This window comes from Desmodus rotundus, chromosome 2 (genome assembly GCF_022682495.2).
Source record: "Desmodus rotundus isolate HL8 chromosome 2, HLdesRot8A.1, whole genome shotgun sequence".
NCBI classification, from domain to species: Eukaryota; Metazoa; Chordata; class Mammalia; order Chiroptera; family Phyllostomidae; genus Desmodus; species Desmodus rotundus.
The window spans coordinates 180,569,265-180,585,056 of NC_071388.1; the positions used below are offsets into that span (position 1 = coordinate 180,569,265).

At 37.3% G+C, this 15,792-nt stretch overlaps 1 protein-coding gene across 1 annotated transcript; it reads left to right on the plus strand.

Annotated features, from left to right (window-relative positions):
• The first annotated feature begins 2,569 nt into the window (after positions 1-2,569).
• On the plus strand, positions 2,570-13,927 carry C2H2orf69 (chromosome 2 C2orf69 homolog). The gene is made up of 2 exons (XM_024563830.3): positions 2,570-3,025; positions 10,996-13,927. The coding sequence occupies exons 1-2, from the start codon at positions 2,699-2,701 to the stop codon at positions 11,821-11,823; spliced, it is 1,155 nt and encodes a 384-aa protein (XP_024419598.1). The 5' UTR covers positions 2,570-2,698; the 3' UTR covers positions 11,824-13,927.
• The last annotated feature ends 1,865 nt before the right edge of the window (positions 13,928-15,792 follow it).

The following is a 15,792-nucleotide window of genomic DNA, read 5'->3' on the forward strand; positions in this document are numbered from 1 at the left end:
CTATCGATTACATATGGCCCATTTTACTTTTTATTATATAGGCCGAGCCTCTATAGATATTGGAGTCTGTGATCTTTTTTAGGTTGCCCTTTCCAATGTAAATTAGCCTTTCTTAGAATCTTTCTAATTTTGCCACTTTTTCTATTTAGTATACTGAGTAGTATAACAAGAGTTCTGAGAGCCCCACGGGATCCCTTGAGAATGGTAGAGTCCAGAGTTGAGCGGTAGCTTTTGGGTCCTATAAGCTTAATAAAATCTCCGTGGAGATCTCTGTCTGTTAGAAAAGAAGAGTGAACTTAAACAACTGGCTGCAGTAACTTTGTATATGTGAGACGTCTTGAGCGGAAAGCCCAGCTGTAAGAGAGAATAATGAGGGAAAGTGCTGGGCTGTCTGTGCCCTGCCTATAGATATTAGGAAAGTACTGATTTACAAAACTGGTCTTCCTGGAAAAAGGAAGAGGAGATGGAAAGAGAAAAACTGATATTATAGTAGTATCAACAGGGCTTATGAGAAGAAATGACAATTTCTGTGACTGAGCATAAATCAACTGATGAATTGGAACTGTTAATTTCTCTGCAAGTGGCTCTTGTAGGGTTGTGTAAATCATTGCCTGCAGGGGAAAAAACTTGTGCTTACTTCAGTCTGCTTCTTTACTCTGTCCTTTAAATCTTTATTTGTATTCCTCAAGGACCTTAGTATTATTAGAGATACTGAGACCTTTGTAGTATTTATCTTTACTACAATTAATTTTCTTTCTAAAACCTAAGAACTCCCCATTTGCTTCAATAGTGATAGATTCACTTAAAAGGTCAACCTAAAAAAAAGGCCACAAAAATCAAAAGCTGCATTTGAAGTACATGTACAAGTTTGGGCTTTAGGATTACATTTTTAGTTATCATCTACCTAATGAAAGAAAGTAACAACATATATGTTATTTGCAAAGCAGAGTGAAGGCTGGTTGCCTGAATATGGTTATATATTATCATATAACTAGCTTCTGCTTCTTTGTAACCAGTTAGTTTAGAAAGCAGATTTACTTAGTAATATCAATTAAAGGATTTTTGATTGATTACACTATTATGATGTCAGCTAGAATTCAATAATTTAGACCAGATTAGATGGCATGTTATACCTCTATGCCACTAAGTATCATTTGCTCATTTGTGTTCTTAAAGCTGTCAATACTTGATATGTGGAGCCAAGAACACAGTATGTGTGCTTAAACACACACATATATAGATTCAGGGCAGTTAACATACGAAGTGCTTAGTTTGATTCCTGGCCTATAGTACGGCCTCAATAAATATTGGCTGTAATTTTTATAATTCTCACTAATATTCTCCCCTACAAGGTTCTTTACAGTTCCTTGCCTCATGGGCCCTTGAGTTTAGAGTACTGGGTCTCCCCCCACTCCCTTCCCTGTCTTTAGCATGTACTTGGTCAAATCTTACTCCTACCCAACTGGCCATCTATGATGTCCCCACTGTTCATACTGTTTTTTGAAAACCCTAAAATAGCGAACAACAGCAAATGTATCATAAGTAATGTCTTGCCCCCATTCTTCCTGTCCCAATCAATCTATATGCTCTGCTCCCCCTACCAACCATAATAGGACAAAATCCACTTTTTCAGGCCCTCTTACCCAGAGCTAGCTGGACCCCATAAAGCATGACTGACCCTAATTGTTTTATGAACCTTTATCCTCAGGACTCGAAAATTACTGGAAGCGCCCTGAAGGTGCAGAGGCTCCAGGAACTTAGAAAACAGGCCATAGCAGACGACAGGGACAGGACCCTGCACCCCTGGAGACAAGCTGCAGCCTGTACAAGACCAACTGAAACATCCTGCTCTACAGCCACCCCAATCATGTATGAAAAGCTCAAAGTTCCCACCCTCAGGCTGGTGCTTTTCTCTAAACCTAGCCCTTTTCTCGCCCTTGGGAAAGTAAAACTAAAAATAAAAACTTTCACTCTGCACTTTCTTCTCTTTGTGAATTCTTTCACAGCCCGCGTCACCGACCACCCTAACAAATCATAGATGCATTAAAATTCATGTCTAACCATAAATTCTTGTGAACCTAGGCATCTTCATGTGCCTACAAAGAAAATTCCAGGGTATAAGAGGGAGATTCCCTTTATCCAGGATGTAGAAGACCTCCCACAGATTTCTCTCCCGGGCAGAATTATGCCACTTGTAACTTTAGCTCTACGTCCCTTTTAAGTCTCGAAAGACTAGAAAACCCTCATTGAAAGGTAAGCCTACCAAAACTGGCACAGGTATACTCAAATCCCCGTTCGCTTTTACTGGAGACCTTCAGGCCGTTCCTGCTGCTGCGCATGCGCCACAAATGCCCACTTTCTAGCAGGGTGTCTTTAGTTCATTCTTTCTTTGCTGTCCTCCGGCTTTTTCCCAGACTTCGGTTGGAACTTCCCGGCTATGGTAGAACTCACCAATCACAAACGCCCTTCCTCAGGCCACGCCCCTCCATCGTCCCCCTCCGGAAACCCGAGTCCGACTTCGCGCACACCCCTCCTTCCTTACGCACGCTGCGCGCAGACGTCTGCCTGTGACGCCGTTGCCGCCCCCGCGCTGACTCCCGCCGGGGGCGCTCCCACTGACCGTTGAGCGGCCTGTGAAATCCATCCCTAAGGACCTTCCCCTCCACCCCTCTGCCAACCGTTCTTGCGGCGGCGACTCATGTGGGGGTTCGGGCTCCTGCGGTCGCCGCCGCTGCTGCTTTTGCTGCCGCATCTCGGAATCGCCGCCTCACGCTCTCAGGCCGGAACCATGAACTTGGAAGGCAGCAGCTCTGCGAGATGCTCCCCCTCCGCCGAGGGGCGTCGGCACCAGTGCCTGCAGCTGTCCACGGTGCCGGGAGCCGATCCGCAGCGCAGCAACGAGCTGCTCCTGCTGGCGGCGGCGGCGGTGGAGGGACCAGAACGGCGGGATCTCTCTGGAGACCGGGCAGAGGAGCTGCAACCGCCGCCCCAGCATCACGTTCTCTATTTCCCCGGGGATGTGCAGGTAACCTGGGGCCTGCCTGGGCACCTGTTCCTTCCTCTTGTGCGTGTGTGCGAATTTCCGAGAGTCTGTCCTCGTAGCTGGCGCCCGGCACCTTGCGTCGCCTGAACACAACCACACGTGGTGGCTCCTCCGTTACTCCATGAAATCCCAAACCGCCCCTTTCACACCCCTGTTCCCCCTTTTTGTAGCCCCAGGGTGCAGGTGTCCTTGGAGAGTTAAGACCTCAAAGAGTTTAGGCTTCAAGGGAGTCGAATTTAAAACAGAAGGAATGAGACACATAATATCGAATATATGCTCATTCTATGACGGTTTCTCAGAGGAGCGTGTGTGTATGTGTGTGTGTTGGGCAGGAGACAGCTGGCTTTTAAATTAACTTAGCGCCTAGCGTTTCACTGGCGGTAATTAAAAAGCAAAGAAACAAACAAAACACCACGTCAAGGGAATGACACTCAGTAACCCTAAGAAAGGGAGGGTGGGTGGAGAAAAGGGACAGTACTTCCTAAGCATGTCAATATTCTGATGCCCACCTAAATTCTGTACTAACATTTTTTGTGTGATTTTTATCGTTATTATTAATTTTATAGCTGCAGACAAATAACCGTGGCTATGTTGTCCAGGAAAGCTGGGTGTCAGTCTAGATCTTAGTCCAGAACCGTTTTGTCTGATACTGCAACCATTAGTTATATGTAGCAACTTAAGTTAATTAAACATAGTTAAAAATCTAGTTCCTCAGTTTCATTAGCTGCATTTCAGGTGCTCAGCAGCAGCCAAGGTTTGCCTGTGTTGTAGTGAGTAAGACAAATACAGAGGAATGCTTCCATCGTCACAGAAAGTTCTGTTGGATAGTGTTGCTGTAAAGCTAGAGTATGGCCATTAAACAATATTAACTTACTGGTTTTGAAATTGATGCTTTCAAATGATACACTTACAGACTTTGTGCCTTGAGTCAACTGAGGATTAAGATATCTGTAGTTTTTTCTCTTGTCCTCAAAATAATTGACTGATCTAGTTTACTGAATAAACACTATGGAAAAAAAAGATTTAAGAGAAGCTTGATGTGATCAATGCCCTATTGCTCAGTTTGGGAAAATAGCGTAACATTGCTGACAGACTTCCAGTTTGTGGACCAGTTGTGTGCATCTTTAATAATGATGGTGATAGTATGACAACTAACCTTTATTGAGCACCTACTAAGTGTTTTGTTTTTTATTTAACTGTGCCAGCCAAAGTACAGTACAATTCTTCAGGTGAAATCTAAAAAATGCTAATTACACTTAGAGTAATACCTCCTTTTGTTTTGACATCATCTATTTCTTTAGGTAGCCTGGAGTTCTGTTAGCCTTTTGGACAGTGATATGCAGTTGATTTATGCATAGTATGAAGTGCTCTAAAATTCCAGGTCGGTTAGAGAAGAAATAGAGGGGAAGGCATCAAGAGGCTTTTAGGCCAAATTGCTCAGGTTTGAACCCTGAGTCAGTGCTTTTTAGCTATTACATCTCTGATCAATTGCAGCTACCTCAACTATAAAATAGGAATAATAATTTATAGGGTATCAGTGAGGGTTAAATATGTGAATACCCAATGAATTACAGTCCCTCCCATCTTTCTGATGACCTTTTTAATTATGAGGGTACCCTTGTTCTCAGTTCTTGAGCTTATTCTCTGTCTACTGTTCCTTAGTGATCTCTTTCAGTCCTGCAGCCTTACATACTACCTGTACTTATACATACAACCTTCAACATTTGTGTATCTAGCATGCACATATACTGCAGACTTTAGACTTACCATTTGTATGTGCAGTATTTTATTTTGGATAATTTAATGGATATCTCGAACCTACAATCTCTGGATCTTTGCCTCTAAACCTGTTTTTCCTGCAGTCTTCCTCATCTCAGTTAATGGAAACTTCCTTTTTAGTTGCTCAGGTTAGATATCTTGAAGTTATCTTTAAGTTTCTTTAACCTCATCTCTTAATCCACCAACAAAGTAGCTTCACTTTCTTAATGTATCTAAAAGTGATCACAATAATCATTTTAAAATGTAAGTCAAGTCATGCCACACCTCTGCTCAAAGCTCCAGTAGCTTCCCGTATCACTCAGAGTAAAAGCCAGAGACCTCTTGATGGCCTACAAGGCCTTTCACTATCTTCACCTTTTTCCCCCTTGTTGATTTTCTGATTATCTCCTTTTTTTCTTTTACTCTGGTCCAGCCACGCCAGTCTTCTCCAAATTGTTCAGGATAGGCACACTTCACCTCAAAGCTTTGAAGATACTGCCTGGAGGACCAGTCTTCATGCAGATACACGCAGGATTCGTTACCTCACCTGTTTGAAGTCTTTGCTCAAAAGTTGCCTTTACACTGAAGCATTTTCTGATCATCCTGTTTAATAATCAAACATACTAGTTATTTATTTTGTTTTTTGTCTGTCTTCTACTACTGCCATGTAAGCTTCATGTCTGTTTTCTTCACTGATGAAAGCATCACCACAGTGAAGTTTGTCTGTGATACTTAGTGATTGGCGTGTAGCAGGAGTTCAGTAGGTAACTTGTTGAATGAATGAATGAATGGAGTGTTGCCTTGAACAATGCATGAAGTGTTTGGTAAGTCTTGGCTATTATATGAAATGCTTTTATGCCAAGATTTCTTTATCCATATCTTGTACTTGATTCTTTTGAGCTTAATGTTAATCCATATGAAATTTGCCCTGTTACATAAAGGTCATCTTTCTAGTGTATTGATCCTTTTAGAACTATTATTTTGGATTGTATCACATACACATTAAGTAAGCATTCTTTTTGTATCTTTATTTATAACTTAGATAAGTATTGAGCAGAATAGAGCCAAACGGAAGTTTGCAGGGTATCATTGGAAGCTTTCCCTCAGATTCATTGTTTGGTGTTAATTGGATCTGGTTGTCCATGTGATGATTTTTTTTTTTGTCCATGTAATTTTAAACCCTAATTACATTACTTTCCTGATGTTCCTTTTGAAATCATCTTTTATTGTACAATGTATCCTCTTTATTTTATACTTTTTTATCATTTGAATTATAGGAAGGCTGCAGCCATAGTAATTCATATTTTTTTAGGTATCTCTTGATGTTTTTCTTGTCCATCAGTAATGATTTTGGAGACAGATCAGGATTCTTTTAAGTAGGCACTTTCTAATTTTCTTATCTTGCTTTTTAAAGCCTCAGGGTATAGACGTACATATCTCTTTTTTTTTTTTTAAGAGTAAGCTTACAATTTGAGGAATTTTGACAGACATTACAATTAGGTCATCAATACCACAGTCATGTTATACAACATCTCCATCACCCTAAAAAAGCATCTTGTGTCTCCTTTCCGTCAGTCTCTTTTTCCCTCAGCCCAGGCAGTCACCGATCTGCTTTCTGTCAGCTGGAAGAGCTGCAGAGGGTAAGGCATATGGGAAGGGGTACAGAGCTTCCTTGGTCTCTCTGAGAACATCACATTCCTACACTTCCACATGTTCACCCACCCAGAAGCTACCCAAATCTTTATTTTGGGGATTTTTATGGTGCCTTCATCTCATAGTCATGTTCTGTCATTAACTTCATTTCCAGCCTCTCGCTGGAGAATGGGTAGTGGGGCTGAAAGTTCCAAACTTCTGATCTTGCCTTGAGCTCATATCCAGGAGCCCACCAAGGGTTACCTCATTAAAACAAAAGACATTCCTATCACCCAGGAAATCCCACGGGTTTTAAGAGCTCTGTGCCAGGAACCAGAAGCAGAAACCTAGGGGAGGGGGGGCAAAAATAGGTTTACAGTTATTTATATGGAAATATAATACAATAATTAATAAATAATAATACAAGAATAATCTGTGTTTCACATACTCGCAATCGTAAACCTGCTTTTGTCCCACCATGTATATATTTTCTATTATTTCACACCTGGTCGTGTGCCCCTAGGGCTATGTCAGGCAGCCCTCCTCTTAGACTGGATCCTGTTATGGTCCTTCTATTTTGCTTACTGCCCCGTTTTTGATGAAAATACAGCTTGTATCCAATCTAGTTCTCTTCACTCTGCTGTAAGACTAGTCCACCTAGCTTAAATCTTTATCATGAGTGTCTACAAATTCTTGGAGACACGTGTCATGCTTTCTAAAAATTCTTTGTACCTTCACTTCACTAGCAATATGAAGTGGCCCTATAAGTTTTTACAGGTTAGCAAGCATCTGCCTGTGGAGTTTGGCACTCCTTAATCTCTCCAAGAGATTCTCTTGCCACCTGCCTCACTGGGGATGAGCAGCACAGGGGTTATTTACCGCTACAGGGAGAATAAGTGCATTACATTCCCAACTGGGATGAAAACTCAAAAGAAAACCCTCTCTTTCCAGTCTTTAGCTTTTTCTGTATATTGACACAGTCATCTGGGTTGCAGAACCAGTTTTGGCTACTTATTAGCAAGTTCTTTGAGAATGTGTGGTGTCTTTTTTCCAATAGGGGAGTACTTAGCCATTGTTCTCCAATCTGGGCTTTAACGTAACAGTAAGAATCCCATTTTTACATTTTATACTCACAGTTCCTTAGTATAAGGTTTTCCTCCCTCTGATCATGGGGGGAAATAAAACAAATAAGTTTTTAGATTTACCACCTCCTATATGGTAGAGACTCAACAGAGAATCATAAAATGATAAATAACTATACAAATAACTATAGTTTCTAGTTCAGTTTCCTTAGCTGTAGAAAGAATTTAGATAAACCCTTTCAGATATAAGCTCCTATGATACTTTTATCATACTTGTATCACAAATCTTGTGTGTAGAAGGCAATAGCATAATCCATAAAAAATTAAATGATAGGCTTTTAACATATATGACTATTAATGAGATGCAAACTATTAATGAAGGACTTTGAGCATCCTATTAAGAAAATGATCAAAGGACACGAAAAGAGAATTAACAAAGGAAAAGAATGAAAATTGTCATAAACATAGAAAATTAAATCAAAAGTAAGACATTTTATCATAGTAGGAAAGATTTTTTAAATATCAATGTCAATAGCCAGCGTGGGCCAGGATGTGGGGAAATAAGCACTCATTTATACTTCCAATGGGAGTGTAAATTGATACTAATCTTTCTGATGGGAAGTCTAAAAGATATGATGCAAATCTATATTTATTGATATGGAATCATACCTATATTTTTAAGTGAAAACTGTGGCTATAAGCTTGCTGAGGGAGAATTAAAGAATACCCTGTTATATACATACTTGTATATATGTATGTATACTAAAGAAAACGAATGCCAAACACCAAAATTTTAATAATGATTATTTTTAATTGGTGATTTCACAGAGGAGTTTTCTATTTTATGCCTTTCTATATAGACTGAATTTTTTAAGTATGACTTTTATTAGTTTTAATTTTTAATGGAAAAAATGTTCATTTTGGTACAAATGTAGTCCACTTAAGGTTGTATATTGTAAAGTTAAGTCTCCTTTCATCCCATTCCCTCTAGTCTCCCATTTCCTTTCCCCAAGGCTGTCACTGTTACCAGTTCATGTGTCCCTCCAGGAATATTCTGTGCTGATGCAAACTTGTTTTAAAAAACACAAATGGTAGCATAGCATACATGGGTTTTTTAGTCAAATATTTTACAAACCATGAGTGTTAATAGAGCTGCCCCATTCTTTTGAAGCAGAAATGTATATCATACATATTTTTATACATATACAGAACTATATCATTGAGATAAATTCCTAGAAGCACAATCACTAAACCAAAAGGGAGTTACATTTAACTGATATTTATAGTACATGACTTAAAAATAAAGAAAAATTCTATATCCAATTCATCAGCAAGTGCTGCTGATTCTATCTTTAAAATATATTCAGACTCTAACTACTACTACTTACTACCTTCAGTTCTACTACATATAGTTCAGTTCTTACTACACAGAGGTGGTTCGAGCCACGTTCTCTCATCAGGACTATACTTCAATAGCCTCTGCAACTGTTGCCCCCTCACACATACTAATCCTTTCAAAATACAGATATCATCCCTCTACTCCAAACCCTGTAAGAGCAAAAGCAAAAGTCATAATGTCTTACAAGTCATGATCAGCAAGCCTGTCCTCCCCAGCAGCTCTCTGGTTTTTGGCAATGACTCTTGCTCTTGTTCACTCCGCTGGTGCTCCTCTGGCCTCTTGGTTATGCCAAGCATGCTTCCACTTTTGCAGTCACAGTTTCCTGTGCCTGAAATACCATGATTCACTCCCTCAGTGCCTTCAGGTCTTTCTCAGTTACCACCTTGTTGGAAATCACCCTGTTTTTCCAATAATAATCTTCCACCCTCTCCAAAACTTTGTACTCCCTTTTCCCTGCTTTGTTACTCCATTGCACTCAACCACCATCTAATGCTTTGTGCTGTCCAGCCACTTGTGGCTGTTGACCACTTGAAATGTTAGCCTGATCAAGGAAATAAATTTGTAATTACATTTAACTTTAAATCTTAAACACTAATAAGTCAGGTCCTGGAAAATTGTTAAGTATATTTGAACAACTTGGTACGTGAATCTAGTTTTTCACCTGTAAGTTTTATGAAATCTAAGTTCAGATTAAGTATTTCCAATGAAAATTTAGCACCCAAATTGAGATGTGCTATAAGTGTAATGTAGACACTGGATTGCAAAGACTTAGTAAGCAAAAGAAATGTAATAATCTCTCAGTAGTACTTTTTTATATGGGTCATATGTTGAACCAGTAATACTTTGGATATATTGGACTCAAAGTATATTATTATTAAGTAATTTTTACCTGTTAACTTTTTAATTGTAGTTACTAGAAGATTTTATATGTAGCTCATGTTGCATTTCTGTTGGACAGTGTTGCTCTATTTACTAATGGAGTTGTTTATTGTGTGTCTGTGTACCTAGAATGTGAGCTGCGTGTGGACAGGAGTTTAGTCTGTTCTGATCCATACCCAGTCAGTAGGTATCCAATAAGTTTTATAGAATAAGTGAATACATTTGAATGAATTTCCCTTTTTTAAAAATTATGAAAAGAGAACAATTTACATACATGTCCTAGAATCTAAAGTTATTAATACATATAGAATACTTACAAATAAATAAGATCCAGTTTTAAAAGGGCAAAAGGTATGAACTTGCACAAGTAGAAATTCAGATGGCTAATAAATATAACAACAGAATTTCATCTTCATTCAGATTTTGAATAAATCCAAACTAGAATATCATTCTGTGCCTATGAAATTTAACAAAGATAAAAGGAAAGTTAAACATACCTCTCTGGAAGACACTATTATAGTCTATATAAACAACCTTACGTTCTAAATATTCTTTGACCTAGACTTTCCATATCTAGAAATTTAAGGATATATTCACAGATGAATAAAAAGATTTTTCTATAATGTTTATTGCAGCTTTATTTGTAAAACAAAAACTAAAATCAAACATACAGCATTAAGGTTGCTAGAGTAATCCAAATAGGAAGGGGTTCAGGATTGCAGGTTTAATTGGAAAATATTTTAAAATACTGTGTTGGTCAGAAACTCTGTCTAATAAACCAAATTTTTATTTTCAGTTAATGTGTTACAAATAATAGATTGTATACTTACTAAATAAAATTTATTAAAAATATCCATAATCCTTCAAAGTGTTTTATTATTTAAATCCGTTATTTAGCTATTATGTCTTTTTTTAATTGAATATTTTTAACATTACCATTTATCCCCCTTATCCCCTCTTCCACCTAGCTATTATTTCTTAGAATCTTGTCTTAATGGATTTGAGGCTTAAACTGAAAATATGATGTGTTCAAAATTTTATAACCAGAAAGTAATTACAGATTTATAGTTTTCATTTATGGCATATTAACCATAGGTCATAACATCTCAACTTCCTCCACAGTAAAAATAGGAAACTATTTTGTGGAAATAATTTTACATAAATGTGTATTTAATTCTTGTTTCATCTTTCTTACCTTTCAGAATTATCATGAAATTATGATTCATCATCCTGAGAATTATCAGTGGGAAAACTGGAGTCTAGAAAATGTTGCCACCATTTTAGCTCACCGGTTCCCCAATAGTTATATTTGGGTGATAAAATGTTCCCGAATGCATTTGCACAAATTCAGCTGCTATGACAATTTTGTGAAAAGTAATATGTTTGGTGCTCCAGAACACAATACTGACTTTGGAGCTTTTAAGCACCTTTATACATTATTAGTTAATGCTTTTAACTTAAGTCAGAACAGTTTGCTATCAAAGAAGAATGTGAAAGATTTGAATGAGGACTCCAAAGCATCTAATTGTAGATCTAGTTCTTCTCATACTACTAATGGTTGCCAGGGAGAAAAAGAGAGCCCCTGTGAAAACTTTGATGAGTCTGCCATGAGTTTTTATCCACCATCACTAAATGGTGCTTCTTTTACTTTGATTGGATTCAGTAAAGGTTGTGTTGTTTTGAATCAGTTACTTTTTGAATTGAAAGAAGCTAAAAAAGACAAGAACATACATGCTTTTATCGACAGCATAAGAACAATGTACTGGCTGGATGGCGGTCATTCTGGAGGAAGCAATACTTGGATTACTTATCCAGAGGTCTTGAAAGAATTTGCGCAAACAGGCATTATTGTTCACACCCATGTAACACCTTACCAAGTACGTGATCCAATGAGATCTTGGATTGGAAAGGAGCACAAGAAATTTGTTCAGATACTTGGAGACTTTGGTATGCAGGTGTCTAGCCAAATACATTTTGCAAAGGAAGCTCCTTCCATAGAGAATCATTTCAGGGTTCATGAAGTATTTTGAGACTACAGAAATATTAATGTACTTTTTCAGTGGAAGGAGCACTTTGAGTTTTATAAATTCAGATGACAACATGTAACTCACAGATAATGCATCCATTTTGGGTGGGAGGGAACACACATTCCTAAAATGTAAATGTAATGTGCAATAGTACTTCTTGCTTCTGAATGTGAACCGTGTTTAATTTAGACAGGGTTAGAGTTAGTTCATTTGGAATCTAAAAGGTGGTTTGTGATAATCCTATGAGGAGATACAAGACCCTTAATAATGAAAGTTACAATACAGTCCTTATAAAAGGTAATTAAAGTTGTTATTGTTGGAAATAGTTTATGAGTGATGTTTAAAACTAATTTTGGTGGCACAGTAATTACCAATTAAACCAATTTTGGCACTGAAAGCTTTTGAGTAGAAACACCCTATTTCTCTTCAAACAGAGCAAAGGCACACAGATACTTTACATCGTTTTGGAGTAATTGTATCTTGCCTTGATGTTCTGTACTCATGGAATCATTCTTTAGTGTGCCACCAAGTGTTTTTTCTCAGGAGTCAAAAGATATTTGTTTCCAAATATCCAAGAACATGCAGTAGTGTAAAGTTGGTTTTTAAAAACATTGCACTTAAGCACTGTGGCTAAATTTTTAATTGACAACTTTTGGCTAAGACATTTTGGAGTTTCTTAAATCTTGGCCAAAAACCAGTTCTTTTGAGAAAATTGTTTTAAAATGAACATAATTATGTAAATTGCGTAAAAATATATTACAGATTGAAAATGTTTTCATATCAGTCTCTTGAGATCAGTTTAGGTAAAATAAATATATAATATTCTATTTGTTACTGCTCTGCTGACAAGGGGACAGATTCTATAGATCTAAGTCAGCGTTTCCCCAGAAGCATGATTTTGTCTGCCAAAGCAAGCAGCTCCCTTTGGCCAGGATGCAAAAATTATATTGCTATAAGAAAAGTTATAAGGGAAAGTTTAAAGACATGATTTAATTTTGGCTCAAAAACTGAATTTGCTTAACACTGCTACATAATTTGGGTGAGGTTTCCTTCTGCCTGTTTTTCTTGACCTAGATAAATACTTTTTGAGAAACTGAGATCTAGTTAATGTCAACCAACATTGAAACATAGCTGTGTGATTAAAGTAAAAGGTGAGTGGTCACTTTTTAATTGTTTATTTATAACTAGCTTTTGCAGGACATGGAATAAAGCAGGGAAGAAGTAACATGCTGCTTTCAGACTGAAAAAAAAAAAAGGTTGAAGCTTAGTATCTTAATAACCCAGAGGACCTAAATTTATAAAACAATATAGAAAGAAAATGTTAGTTTCTTGTTTTTTCCCCAGAATTATATTTTAATGTCTATAAATGTATTCCAAATATTCAGTCTTAAGATCAAGGATTCTTAGCAAATGCTTAAAAATAACATCTTTTAATTCTATAAATCAGTAGTATCTCTTAATTTTTTTTTTTAGGACAAAGTAGTTTTATCTTTCTTCACCTTAAATACATTTCTTTTGACACCAAAAATTTGCAACAAGTCAGCCTGATTCCAGCATTTTATTACCTTAAAGCACCATAATTGGCTTCTTTCAATGTTTTATAATCCTTGGTTAAGTTCATGTGTATCTGATGTAAAATAGCTAAGTTACTGAATGTTCCCAAGGGGGGAAGGAAAAGCATTTATTTTTATATGATTAACTAAAATGGAAAAAGTAGGACTTTCAGCAGGATTCATTAAAAAAATACCTGAGATACTTAAAAATCTGGGTCCTTTAGCTATCCAGTCATGTGAATGCTTGCTTGTTATATGTTGGATAGATATTGAAAATAAGTCACTGGACACGAACTACCATAGCATCTAAATGAGACAGTGTTGGAGACTATTTCTTGAATTAAAAATATTCAAGTTTATCCATATTCAAATATTTTAATACTTCAAATTTGTTATTTCTTCATGTTTAAAACTATTGTAAATGTTAGTGTATTCTTTTGAATTGTGCCTTTGTGTTTGTGTCATGAGTCAACTGAGAGAAGTAGTCATACAAATAATGTGAAAGTTACTGCCACAGCATGAATGTACGATTGTATTAAATTTAATCCACAGAAGTCTGTTTGGATGTGCTTTATGTGATTTGTTAAAACTTCAGATCCTTTGGAAGCAAGCTATTTTCTCTCCACTTGCTAGTTTGGGTTTATATGTTCTTTTATTAACCCCTTTTTTTTTCAAATGAGTGACTTTAAACCTTTCTTATAACAATACATCTCTGTCTTATATTGCTCCACAAAAATTTGCATTATTTTCATTTTTTCAGTTGGATTCCCTAGAGAACAAAATCTCTCAAAAATAAGTTCTTGCTTTTCTGTGCTAATTATCTCAGGTATCTGTATTCCTTCAGCTCTCCTTAAAGAGACTTAGTCAGAATATAGTGTGACTTTTGCTTCCCATTTCATTTGTGTAGTATCTATGCACCCACCAAGGACAAGGAAAGGCTAATAAGCACTAAGGACATAGTACCGACAAACCAGCTCCAGCATGTGAGTATAGGAATGTGTAAGGCTTAAGAGAGAAAATATTCTTCTTAAAAGAGCTATTGTATTCCACTTTAAGAACCTTTAAGAAAAACACGCTTTAGAAGATACACATGTAGGTAGACCTTATCTGTAAATTCATGGCTTTTTACAGAGACAGAGAAGCTAGTTGCTTTAAGATGGTCATTTTAGTATCTCATTTTAAAGAACTTTAAAAAGTAGAATACAGCTTAAGTGTATTTAAGGCATTCAAACACTTCATAGCCAGTATGCTTGAAATGAGACTTTAAGGTAACACCAGAGATAAGTGGCTGGCTGCCAATCTACATTAGTTCCTCCTGACTACTGTCTTTCAGCACTGGGAGGAGTCGTCAAAGCAGTACAGTTCCAACTCCACCCAGACCTGTGTTCCAGCTCCCAGCTGCCCCCCCCCCCCCCTTCAGCTTATTAACTTCAGCTTAGATATCTGTTGGCAACTTTAGATAGGTGAGAGAAAAGCCTTGTTATTAAAAGTTCTTTCCAAATGTTCACATAGCTAGCTGCAATTCAAAAGAACAGAAAGAAACAAAATAAGCCTGGTTGACTTTGTTTCCCTTGTTTTGATCCATGGAAGTAACAAGTTAATTACTGAATAAATACATAGAATTCCAGTGTAATTATGTACCAAGACAAATACTGTTAATGTTCATGAAAAGGTAGGAATTACAACCTACACACATATTTTTAAAGTCTATTTATAATAAAGGGCAAAAACATTCAAATACACAACTGCCGATTTGCATTCCCAGCTACTTGTCTAACCTCAGAAGCAGTCACTGTTACTGGTTTCTTGAGTCTCTTTGCAGAGATAATTCTGTATATATACAAATATATGGGGGTGAGCAAAAGGTTTATAGTTGTAAATGCATGAAAGTTTATTGTTTTATTATTGTATTATAACTGTACACCTACTTTTGCTCATCCCTGCATGTTTACTGACAGCATAAATGGCAGCATACCACACCCAGTTTTGGTCCTGTTTCTTAATTACCTTGGAAAAATTCCTTGCCAGTACACGTATGTGTGTGTGTGCACACACACACACCTGCCTCATTCTTTGGCTGCATAGTATTCCATTTTTCTATTACACCGTTGTCTACCTGTCCATCATCATTTGTCTTAGTTTATATCCCTTGTCTATGTAGCAAGCAATACAATGAAAAGTTTCTGGCAGGGGAAACCATTCCTTTGTGGGTTAGGTCAAGCCCCCAAACTGTAGCCAAAGAGTAACTATGTGATATATTCGTAAGTGTCTGAGATGAGCTGCACTTACAGGAGAAAGAATGGAGAATTACTGATCTGGTCACCACAACTGTAATTCCAGTTTCTATCACCCAACTGTGTGAGTCTGGACAGTCATTTAAGCAATCTGGATTGATTAGGTGATTTCTAAAATCCCTTTC

Coding starts and splice junctions, on each gene's coding strand:
- C2H2orf69 (XM_024563830.3), top strand. CDS start 2,699: ATGTGGGGGTTCGGGCTCCTGCGGTCGCCGCCGCTGCTGCTTTTGCTG. Junction 3,026..10,995: donor ATTTCCCCGGGGATGTGCAG/GTAACCTGGGGC, acceptor CTTACCTTTCAG/AATTATCATGAAATTATGAT.